At 41.3% G+C, this 12,450-nt stretch overlaps 1 protein-coding gene across 2 annotated transcripts in view; it reads left to right on the forward strand.

Moving 5' to 3' along the window:
* The window catches only part of MED13L (mediator complex subunit 13L), a 283,774-nt gene extending 272,761 nt beyond the window's left edge, over nt 1-11,013 (forward strand). For both annotated transcript variants that reach the window (XM_040251636.1, XM_040251637.1), the window contains exons 26-31: nt 77-235; nt 1,037-1,213; nt 2,358-2,515; nt 5,236-5,397; nt 7,065-7,177; nt 8,166-11,013. In XM_040251636.1, the coding sequence (XP_040107570.1) occupies nt 77-235; nt 1,037-1,213; nt 2,358-2,515; nt 5,236-5,397; nt 7,065-7,177; nt 8,166-8,298 (902 nt within the window). In that variant the 3' untranslated portion in view covers nt 8,299-11,013. The remainder of the gene's footprint in view (nt 1-76; nt 236-1,036; nt 1,214-2,357; nt 2,516-5,235; nt 5,398-7,064; nt 7,178-8,165) is intronic.
* Nucleotides 11,014-12,450: the final 1,437 nt, after the last annotated feature.

The raw sequence follows: 12,450 nt of genomic DNA on the forward strand, positions 1-12,450 counted from the left end.
AGAACTGGTAAAACACTCAAAGCTCACATCAGTATGCATTTCAAAGACTGTGTGAGACTGTGGTATTTGATTCCAGATTGGAGTATCCTCCTCGGAGAATGTTCACTACAGACAATCAGTAAACGGCTCAAGGACGTGTGCCGGATGTGTGGAATCTCTGCCGCAGACTCGCCTTCTATCCTTAGTGCCTGCCTGGTTGCCATGGAGCCCCAGGGCTCCTTTGTAGTGATGCCAGGTAACTCTCTTGTCAGTTTTCTTAATTAGGTATCAGAGTGCTTCAGTCCATTTATTCTGAAGTTCACACACAAATATAGATTGTATCTTTACTATCTTTATGGAAAATGATTGTACTCAAGGCTCAAAAGGGGAAACCGTTCGGTCTCTTCCGAGGGAGTGGTTTGTGACTTTATCTGCTCACCGTCACTCGGGAGAGAGCCTGAGTCCTGAGTGTGACCCAGAGCTCTTGGGGTCATGGCGAATTGTTGGCCTGACCCCGACCTGTTGGGCAGGTTACATCATTTCTTTTGCTCTGTCCTCCTTATGACATGGTGTAGTAGTTCTTACCTCAAGACGTTGGCTTTGATGATTGAATGAGATGATATGAGTAAAGATTTAGTACAGAATCTAGCATATAGTATGCATTCAGTAAATATGCATTGTAACAATTTTTAGTTGAATGGTATCGTTTCTACAGAATTGCGCTGTTAGGAGAACAGTCCTTTATAAATTATTAGCAATCACAGGAGAACAGAAGGTTTTATTTTTAGAAATACTTATTTAATTAAATCATTTGGTTGACTCAGTCCAATTTTATCTTAACTTTCCTAATGTGAAATCTGGCTTGGGTTATCATAGGTAAATGCTCTGAGTCAGTTTGTTGAAAATATTTGAACAAATGGGCTCAACTTTAAATGTGTGTCCATCATGGCACTTGTGTCAGACTTGTATCAGTCCAGCTCAGGTCCTCTTAGAATGTATTTCTGGAGTTGTTCACTGATACACAAAAGGAATGAACCCCTTTTCCCCACCTTTTAAGATGCTGTCACAATGGGCTCCGTGTTTGGTCGAAGCACTGCACTGAACATGCAGTCGTCCCAGCTTAACACCCCTCAGGATGCTTCCTGTACACACATCCTGGTGTTCCCAACGTCGTCAACCATCCAGGTGGCTCCAGCCAACTATCCCAATGAAGATGGGTTTAGCCCCAACAATGGTGAGTGGACACGGAGCAGCTTGACTCCTTCACCAAAATGCCGTGCTACAGCAAGGAGTCACTGCGCTGCGGCAGGTTCTTCTGTGTTGTAAGGAACAGCTTATAGAGCATGAGGGAACTGAAGGGCTAAGAATCTTTTTGGTCTTGAGGATTTCATTTATACTATTGCCAAGGCCATATAAACACTTTCCTCTCTTGGGTAATTAACTTTCTATTTTTCATTACATGAAAGGCAGAAAGTATCTTACCTGGTTGTGTCCTGTGGTGTCACTCTTGCAACAAATATTTCTTAGCTTTAGCTCGTTTGAATTGAGTGAATACTACTGGGCAGTAGTCAGATAGCATCTAATTCGCTCTGAAACAGCTCCTTAGTTGATAATTCTTAATAGATATTCTTGGTTTGAATATCTTAAAGCATTTGTTAAGAAATGAGTATAAACTGTAAAATGCTCAATATTATGCAGCCATTTACAGTGTTTTTTTGAGGAATTTTTAGCAGCATTTGGTCCTGTTAAATGGGGAGGGTAAAAGGATATCATCCTGTATGTGTGTACGCAGATAAGACGTGTAGTATGATCGTGAAATGTTCACCAGCGAAAATGTTCTTGGTGACTAGGTTTCGCATTTTATACTTTCCAAGCTTTCTGCTCTGTGTGCACCTTACTTCTATGATATAGGAGAGGATTTCATAGGGACAGCAGTGTGCTTTGATCTGCTGGTGTAAGAGGCCTCCAGTTTCAGGCCAAGTTCACACCTATTAGCATGCATTAATTCCGCCTTAAGTGTTTTTAGATGCTAATTGGATATATAGATGGAGTCTGCTGTTTTCTTGGATGGCGTCAGTTTTAACTTTGTTTAATAATTAAATTGCTTCTTTAGCTGTTTTGCCATCTTTTTATGTGCCTTGGGAGGCTGGAGTTTTATGTTCTTCATTTCTCCATTCTGTGAATACTTCACGCTAGGAGATCACTGGAGAGAGGACACAATGAAAGGCTTATTTGCAGCACCTTGAACCCAATGGGCACACGTTAAGTAGTTAACAATACATACCTAGAACAGTCCTAGGCCACCAAACCATGTTTTGCTTTAAGTCGGGGCTATGGATGAGCTTTTTAATTTCTGTGTTTCTCTCTCCCCTCTCTAGATGACATGTTTGTTGACCTTCCATTCCCAGATGATATGGACAATGATATTGGCATATTAATGACTGGGAATCTCCATTCCTCTCCCAACTCCTCCCCAGTCCCCTCCCCAGGCTCTCCTTCTGGAATCGGCGTGGGCTCTCACTTTCAGCACAGTCGGGTAAGCCTGACTCGGGAAACTTGCCACGTTTAAACCCAGCACAGCCTTGAGGGAAGGCCCCTAGAGGTGCTGACCTCCGTTACTACATCTCCCTTTCCTCCCAGTGGTCCTGATACAAGTGAAGTCCGTGTGGCTCTGTTGTTTCATTTTGAGCAAAGGCAGGAATTCTAAAGAAATGGATTACCATTCCTGATGACTGTGTTTAATCAGAAGAATAGACCATTACAGCTGTCAGAGTTTTATGCAATTGTCTTCTGAGCAAAAATTAATTTTGGTTGCTTACCGTTTCCCAGTTAATTGTAATATTTTTGCCAAAACAGCAGCTTTTCAGAGACTAGTTCAATAATCCTGCTTATTCAACATGCAGAATAACTGTTAACTGAAGAACACACTGTTGATGGTTATTCGGAAAGAGGCCTCCCTTGTCTTGGTCTGTGTTTTGCCACCTTTTTTAGGCAGTCCGACCTCCTCTGTAGCCAGCCTGCAGGGATGGGAAGAGCCCACAGGTGGCTAATTGTGGAGACATGTCCATGTTAATACCAGAGTATTAAGGGACAAAACTGAGCTTACAACTAGTTTCATCTTTAAATATTCTAGGGATATTAGAAGTGAACTAGCAGCAAATTGAAGCATTAAAGGTTCTGCCATAAAGCTAGGTGATGCATGCCTTATCCTGGTATTATACTTAAAATACCAAGAGATTGAGGGGTTAGACACAGAAAAATAGCTGTCCAGTATCTTAAACTGGACAAGTAAAAGCAACCTGTTTACCCTCCTTTAGACACAAAGATGTTCTTAAGGGACTTAGGTTTCTGTCAGGTGGGACTTTTATTGCCAGCTCTGAGTTCGCAGAAGGACAATCAAGAGAAAAGATGATGGAAAACTTTAGTTACAGAGCGGATGAGACCAAGGAACGGCGACTCAGTAGTCTGCCTTCCTGTCTCTGCCTGCCCCCTAATTTTCCCTTCTGGGGGAAGACTGTAAGTGTCTTGACTTCCTCCTCAAGCATTTGCCAGTTAATGACAATTTACGGGTTCACTGGAGATTGTTGTGATGGGGACCGAGAACACAACTTTTACATTGAATGGTTTTAATTTAGGACTACTGTGAATTCTAGAGGCCAGTAGCACTGCAGCTGGGAATGTGTGCCCTGGAGGTTGATAAACAGAGCTCTGAGTTAAAGCTCACTAGCTCTGTGTGACCTTGGACAAGTTTACTCTACTTTTCTCAGCCTTAGTTACCTTATCTATAAAATGGAAATACTAGCAACTATCTTCCAGTACTGGTTGTTATAATTCAGCCTGTCCATTAACAAAGAATTGGCAACTGAAGTATAATGTTAGTTTTGTGAAAAGCAGAGGTGTGCTGTCTTTTCTCCCTTGGTTGGCGCCTCAAGCCGTTGAATGTCACACTTCAAACAGTTCTGTGCTGAAGCTGGTCAGGTGGCCTTTTCCACTCCTGAACGCCTGCAGCCAGGTAGCTCTGACAGGCTTTCAGCATTTCCTCCTCCTGAACCATTCAACATTCTTTGATATTCAGTTAAGACATTACAACAGGAGAAAGCGTTCAAAGTTGCAGTTAGTTTTTCTTAAGCAACTCAGAATTGCTACAACTTGGTGTAGTAGTTGAGGGTTTTTTTTCTTTGAAACAGAAGGCTTTTGAGAACAAGTGAATTACTTATTATTGCTTGCATAAAAGGTACATTTTCAACTCTTGGAGCTAGCTAAAAGAGTCAAAGATGAGGAAAATGTCAATTACCAAAAAAAAAAAAAAACGCCCAAGTAAGGCTCTCACAAAAACCTCTTATTCCTGGGATTGCTATAAATTGAAACAAGACTTCTTCAGGAGCAGACCTCCCACTGCTGGCAGGTCAGAGAGCCTTGAGTTGTTACGACCTGGCTGACAGTGGCCAGTCAGGCGCACTCATGTGTTTTTGGGTGACTGCAGGGGGAAAGAGCAGATGAGTGTGGTGGTCCAGCACCTTCAGCTGTCAGAATCCGCTCCTTCCATTTTTAGTTTGTTATCTAATAATGCCATGGAGCAGATTTTATGTTCTGCAGAAAGGGAAGCAGAGAAAATAAGTCTGTTTACTCGGCTGACATTAGCTTTATGTATGTATCTCATCAGATGTCCGCGTGGGGCAGACACTGCCTCCCCTGCTGCCCTTTTCTTGGTCAGTTAGCCACTACAGTGCGCGGTGAACTGATGAAAAGCTGGGTGACGGTATCAGAGGACGAACTTCCCATTACAGAAGAAGTGTCCGCAGACGTAATAATGCATAGTTAATACCACAACGTGGGGACTCCCCTGGGGGTCCCATGGTTAAGAATCCGCTTGCCAGTACAGGGGCACAGAGTCCATCCCTGCTCCAGGAGGACGGGCTGTAGGGCAGCTCGGCCCGAGCTCCACAGCCCACGCGCCGCAACAAAGACCCAGCACAGCCAAAAGCAAATAACTTTAAAACACCATATTGTATATTTGATAGTTGCTACGCGTAGATGTTTTTAAAAAGTTCTCATCAAAAGAAAAAACATTCAGCTCTGTACATGGTGGATGTTCACTAGCCTTATCGTGATTATTTCCCACAATTAGAACCATTATGCTGTACACCTCAAACTAGTATACATGTCAGTTATATCGATTCCTTTTGAAAAGATGATTTTACAGAAAGCTTTCTTTGGTGATAAATGCTGATCACGCTTTGGGACTTTGTCTTTCAGAGCCAGGGTGAGCGTCTTCTTTCTAGGGAAGCACCCGAGGAGCTGAAGCAGCAACCTCTAGCCCTTGGGTATTTTGTGTCAACCGCCAAAGCCGAGAATCTCCCCCAGTGGTTTTGGTCATCGTGTCCCCAGGCTCAGAACCAGTGTCCCCTCTTCCTCAAGGTTGGTTTGGTGTCATGTTTGAAGTTTTGTGGGGGATGAATGCTCAAAATTTGGTGACAATTTGTTCCCTGATTCTCTCATGTCTACTTGAAGTCTGAGGATGTTTTACTTACAGCTAGAGGCAGAGAGTAGAATTTAGGAGAGGAACCCAAAACCATATCACAGAGGAGTGACATTTGCCCAGGCAGGAGACCTCAGGTCGCCCTGTGGTTCTGTGTAAGATTACTGCTGTCAGGGAAGTTACGCCTGGGGAAGGGAAGGTCAGTAATGACTGGTTGTCCTCTTCCTCCCCTTAATGGGGGCCAGCATTCTTTTTTAGAGTAGGGCAGGAGTGAGCTAAAAACCCTATGTTTATGCATGCCCCTTCCTGTATATTTCTTGGAAATTTGTACTCCAAATTAAAGTTGAAAGCAAAAGATCTCTCACTTCAGTTTGGGTGAAAGAACCTAGAAGCAATCCATAGATTGGCAAAAAATGCCGATGTTGAACATCATACTCTCTTGGCAGGACCGTGGCATTCCCCTTCTGAGGCAGAAGTCCCACCACAGAGGAATCCATGTGATACACACACACAGACACTTGATGGTTAAAACCAAAAACAGTTTTCTTTTCCTGATGACTTCAACACAGTATTATGAGATCAAAGAATTTATGTTAAAAATCCATAATCTTTACCTTCAGTTAGAATTTTTATCTTTCCCTCTCTAAAAAATACACATTTTTTTAGCTCTGTTTACTGAAAAGACTTAGACATGATAGCTTAGTAGCAATTAACACCTTTCTTGACACATGTATTATTTCTCAATACCACTTATCATTCAAAAGAGTGAGAGTTCTTTGAGGAATGACTGACTCCAGGACTAAAGTAAGAAATTCATGATATCCTGAGACAACTTCTTTTCATGCCTAAAAGCATGGAACTTACCAAAGATTATTAGAGTCTTTTCAAAGAACCAACAGCCAACTTGGAGGGGTTCCAATTGCCCAGGGATGGGATCGATCATTTGGTCATTAGAATGAACAGTGAAAAAAAAAAAAACAAAACAAAACAACAACAACAAAAAAAATGAACAGTGGTGGCAACAGACTGCTAAAAGTCTATGGGTTCATAGTTGTGCTGGAAAACAAAATATTTAAAATAATTCACCTTTTGAAGGAGAATCAAGCATTTATGTGGCCTCTGCTTTAAATATTATTATTTCAAAATTAATAAAGTAAAACTATGCTAAAACTCTTATGTTAAAGATTGATGGGGAACTTCATCGTAGATAGAACATGCTGGTACCTGCTGAACCCAGGGCTCTGTCATAGTGCTTCAAGGACGTGACGCGGAAGGGCAGCACACCAGTGATGGAGCGTGGAGGTCAGGAGAGAGGACCACAGTGACACCGTCAGCCATCCAGACTGTGGGCCTCTGCAGATCAAAACCTGTAGAGGGACACTTTTAGTTATTTGTAGTTATTTGCAAAGCTAGCTTTTTCCCGCTCTCTATTCTAGGATATGGGGTTATTTGGAATCACCTTGGGAGTACTGAGCAGCTTGAATTCAGGGATTTATAGAAGCCCTGACTCCTAAGGGACTTTAGACAGTGTCTGCTGCTGGCAGACGTGGGCTTCCTTCCCAAGTTGATTAGGCCCAAACAGTAACATTCTCTGTTCTTTTACCAGGCTTCGCTGCATCACCACATTTCTGTAGCACAGACGGACGAACTTCTCCCCGCCAGGAATTCTCAGCGGGTTCCACATCCTCTTGACTCCAAAACCACGTCTGATGTTTTAAGGTAGATTCAGACCTAGACAACATAGCAGTACAGTTTGAAATTTTATATTTTAATGAAAGACACCTTGGAAAAACAAGAGTAAAATGTGGTGTTTGTGGAAGAGATGTTACCTTTTGTGCAGTGGAGCACTGTTGGATTAGCCAGTGAGAAGCCACATCCCTCCAACGCATGCCTTGGACAGACAGACCGGGCAGCAGACGTCATACCAGTAGATGGGCGTGAGCACCACCGCTGTCACTTCCTGTTCCCGAGAGGCAGGCGTGGTGATGAAAATAGACCAGGATTAGGCGTGCATAGGTAGAAAACCGCGTCTGGAGCTTGAAGCACTTGACTTTGAACTCATTTTCTACCTTCCCTGACAGATTATATAAATAAAGTAAAACAAATACCATGGTTGGGAAATATCTGAGAATTCTCTTGCACTTTAGCAAGCTATAAACATGCTTCATATACCTTGAGAAGATATGCAAGCTTTTTCTAATGTTTTCTAACTCTTAAATGATTTGAAAATTATAATTAAAGCAAGAACCTAATCTACATGATTTTGGCTTCCAGAGCCTCTAGAGCAACACCATCCAATAGAAGTGAGTCACATAATTATCATCTTAATATGACTACTAGAAAAATCTTGAAATTTTAGTAATATATAAAAATATGATAATGATCCTATAAATAGTATCATTTGAATGGTAATCAATGTAAAAATAGTCATGAGCTATTTTCTATGCTTTTTGAAATACTCAGTCCCTGAAATCCCTGTGCCTGTTCTCTGCATATAGCATATTTGAGTTGATGAGGGGCGGTGGCTGCCATATTGGACAGTGCAGGTCTAGAAGGAAGGGGAGACAGGAGCTCTGGGCTAGGGCCCGGGACCACTTCCAGAATGAGGTCACGCCTTCCTCCTGCCGACGTCTGGCACATCAGACCTTTCGGACCAGCCTCCCTTCTGTCACGCCGGGCACCCTAACCTGTGTGTTCTCTCCGGCAGGTTTGTTTTGGAGCAGTACAACGCTCTGTCGTGGCTCACGTGCAATCCGGCCACCCAGGACCGTACCTCCTGCCTTCCCGTCCACTTTGTGGTGCTCACTCAGTTGTACAATGCCATCATGAATATACTCTAATTGGAAAAGCACTTGTTCTCTCTGGCTCAGTTCCTTCTCCCTGCAACCTCAGTCCAAGGAACCTGCGATACTCTGCAAATACCCCACTTCCTCCTTTGGAGACCACTCTGCACAGTCCCGCACTGTGATTCCTTCTCAGCAGGCACATGTCATTTCTGCAGTGTTCAGTACCAGAGTGACTCACTGACACTTCTCTCATGGACCTGGAAACTTCCACGAGCAGTGACTTGCAGCCAGTGTTACAGTGTGTGCGGCCCCAAACCACTGGGCCACAGGAAGTTTTTCTGTTGGTTTTTAAGAGGGAAATAGAAGAGACGGTGTCCTTTTGCACAAGAGTCTGTATTTTCAGTCTCTGTTTAACATGGGCAGTGTAGCCCTCTGATGAAACCCTCCAGTTCCTGGTGTATGGCCTGTGGGTTACCTGAACTCCATAATCTGGGACTTTTGAAAAATAAGAACCAGCTCAAGTACATGATTTCATCAAAGGGTTTCTATCTCCCTAGTGCTCCCATCTAGACTGGCGTGAGTGCTTTGGTTGACTTTATACCTGTGTGTAGATACAAGAGGTCTGGAGACATCTTCATTTTGTTTATTTATTTTAGGTTGTTCTGTCATGTGACTTTCTTTTATTTTTATTTTTTTTAATTCGTGAGGACCAGGTACAGTAGCTAAAACCCAACTCAGATCCACCATAGGATTCTTTGACTACATACCTCTGTCCTAGAAGCCGGAAAAGGAGTGAATACAAATTGGGGAGGATCATGCCTACAAAGTAATAATATATCCAAAACCACCCAGCAGTAGGTTTTGTTGAGAACAAACTAGGTAAACATTCTGCCATGTTCCTTATTAGAAGTGGCCAGCGTTTAATGACGGACATTTTTACATAGAAGGCAGTCAGGCTCCACCCAGAGCCATGGAGGCAAGTACCTTCATCCGCTTTATATAGTCACAGTGGAAATATATTTTCTAGTGAGTTCTTACTGAAAGCCAGGTCTCTCCTCTCATTAGATCAAAAGGGACTCATGTACATATCACAATCAACAGTGTTTGTTCATAACATCAATTATAAATATGGTGAATTTTTTCTGGACCATAGGAATAATTATTTCAAAGAAATATTACAACTTAACCATTAAATTAGTACTTGAAGTTGAGCCTTTGTGGTGGAACTTTTTAAAAACAAACATACATACATGCCTTTTTAAAGCATTAAGGCTAACTGAAGTATTTCATGAGTCCTCATCCCAGGCCCGAGCGGGTTGTCTTGAAGACCCCTTCTCTGCCCCCTACCTTGCTGTGCGTTTCTGTCCGAGGGCAGTGGGTGTGGGCTTGCCTCCTGTGAGCCGCTCTGGTCAGGCTGTAGAGTTCTAGTTATCTGTAGAGAGAATCATACAGATTTTAAAGTTCTTCCAAGAAACTTCCATATTCTGGTTATTAACAAAAAAAAAAAAAAGAAAAATGTAATAACTGATGATTTTGTAAAAGTATTTTTCTTGAAATAATCTAACGTTTAAAACATTAAAAAAAAATTGTGTGGTGGGAATGTGAAAGCAGAGAAATCCCTTGTAAATGGATAATGCTGTTCTCTGTACCACCAATCGAGGGGGAGGGGTTGACTTTCGCAATGTATAGGTTAAAAAATCTGATATATCAAACCATTTGTATCTAATGTGTACAGTGTAAAATTGACTTTAAAAATATTGCAGTGCTATTTTTTCTTAAATCAGAAAGGAAAAATTCTCAAGGCCTTTTGAAGAGCATAAGTTGATGAAGATTGTAAACTTGTATAAAATTATCTTGGTGAGAAGACAAATTGTAAAGTAGATATTTGTAATCTTTTACCACTTTGGGGTTGCTTTTTTTCCCAGAATTCATCAGAACTTTGAATTTTTTTTTTTAATGGGCTGTTTTTAATGCAGGGGCTTTTCTTCCCTAGAAACCCAATTCTCAGCAAAAAAAGAAAAAAACACAAAAAACTAAAAAACCCCTACAAAAACTTAAAAAAAAAAAAAAGGCAGCAAAGGGTAGTTTTCATCTGGTGTCTTTTATTTAAGTTTTTTAAGTTAAGAAAAAGCTAGTGACATATTTATACGTTTTTGTGCAAAAATAAATGAATGGCAATAGATTTTAAAAAAAATCTTATTATGTACTTCTGTGTGAAAAAGTCTGTATAATATTTCCCTTAAATATGCATTATTTTACTTGTGAGTTTTTTACTGAATTAATCTGAAATGTACAAGCCCTGGATTTGCTACAGAGTGAGAACTTATTTTATTTTTTTTTTATTTTTAATTTTGGAAATTCTGCAGAAATCAGAACTCTTACCTTGGTTTGAACTAAAGAGGGGACATGGGGAGGGGAGAGGGGTGGGTTTGTCCAGCATGCTTGTATGTATATTTCAGAACCTTTTTTAAATGTAAAAGGCTGTACATTTCTGGGAAGTTCTGAATTTCTTTTGTTTCCTTTTTCCTTCAAGCATTTTGCAGTGAGCTTCTTTTATATATAGCAAACAATTTGAAAGAATACAAAAATATGTGAAGTTCATTTAAAAAAACTACAGTATAGCGCTGGTACAGTACACTAAAAGACTTTGATAAAAAGAAACAATACTAAAAAGCCTCCATTTTAAATGTCATTCATATATACCTTGTGAATGAGAGCTATATACTTTTACACACTTTTTTAGAGGAATAAATTATTGAATTACTGAAACATTGAGTGGCTTTTTTTCCCCCTTCCATCCTGCTTTTGTAATAAAAATGATTACACCTATTCAAAAGGTGTTACATACTATGGATTGAACAGTCCTTGACCAGGAGCCAGGCTCTACCTTCTAGAGTAAAATTTTACTCCCCTGACCACTACATCTAATAGCTGTTACAGTTTTCACTTACTCCAAGATACAAGTGCATTCATGGATCAAGGTTTGAATGAACACACATACACAGCATTGGAGTTGGAGCTCTGGTGTTTTTCCTTAGGGTTGAGTAGATTGCATCTAACAGTGATCTACTGTCTTCCAGCTCTTGAGACTGCAGTCAGGCCTAGACTACAAGTCTGTTTTCTGCTCCTCTCTGTTCATGGGCTCACCCAGTTTCCTTTTGTTGTTCCTTAGAAACAACAGTTCCAACTCTACTGTTTTCCCAACACACAGGCTGATGACAGTTGTGTGCCATCCAACACACAAATGAACAAGACACTCACCAACTGCATATCCCCACTGCCTGTGCTCTCCTTAGATCCTTTCCGTAGGAGAAACCACCACAGGGGCAGAAGCTCTCGCTAAAATAGTTAACACCAGGACTTGGCAGAGCCTACTGTCAAAATCTGAGTAAGTTGAAAGACCTTCCTTTAATCTTCCTCCAGCTCGCTGGCAATATACATTGTTCTAACTCTGAACCTATAGATAAAACTATTGACACTATTCAGCCTCAGTTATTTCCTCTGCAGTTGAGTTGAGGGCAATTCCATCTCAGCTGAAAAGCTGTGTCCATGTTACTATAGTTACACTATTGAAGAAGGCGGAGAAAAGAGACCACTTCGGTTAACAGATAATGTTGATCTCTGTCTTGTCCAGTTACCACCGCTTTATGCCTAGTTCCCAGCCCTCTTGGACACGCCCCTGGCCAAAAAGCATTAAACAACTGCACACTTCCTAGATTCTATGAATTCGGGTCAGTCCAACTGTTCCTGTGTCCACGTAAAAATCAGAACCAGGTGGTATTTTTCCAACCAACTCATTTTCTTGGGTTCTCTGCTCATACATCCGATGGCACTTAATCCAACAACCAATGAATGTTGGCTTTATCTATACTAGGAACTTTGTTTTCATAACATTATTAGCCATATCAACATCAACAGTAGTGAAATCTCTGAGATAGAAAAAACTGTCAAATTCATTCATTTTGCAGATTCCATGTAGGTAAGTCTCACCTGCCACTCGCCATCGGCCTCCAGGCATTTGCTCTGCTCAGATTCTGCTTAAACCAGTTCATTCCCCCTAAACCATGCCATCCAATAGTTTTATGTCCTGCCCCCTATTCTGGGGCCAGGAATTTCTTCCCAAAGCTCATGAAAAATCTTTATAAAAAAGTGAAGTTTGTCAGTAGTTCTTAAAGACAGATTTGTCATAAGACTTGGTGTCTGAGT

The sequence above is a fragment of the Oryx dammah genome, unplaced genomic scaffold (assembly GCF_014754425.2).
Source record: "Oryx dammah isolate SB20612 unplaced genomic scaffold, SCBI_Odam_1.1 HiC_scaffold_12, whole genome shotgun sequence".
Taxonomy (NCBI): domain Eukaryota; kingdom Metazoa; phylum Chordata; class Mammalia; order Artiodactyla; family Bovidae; genus Oryx; species Oryx dammah.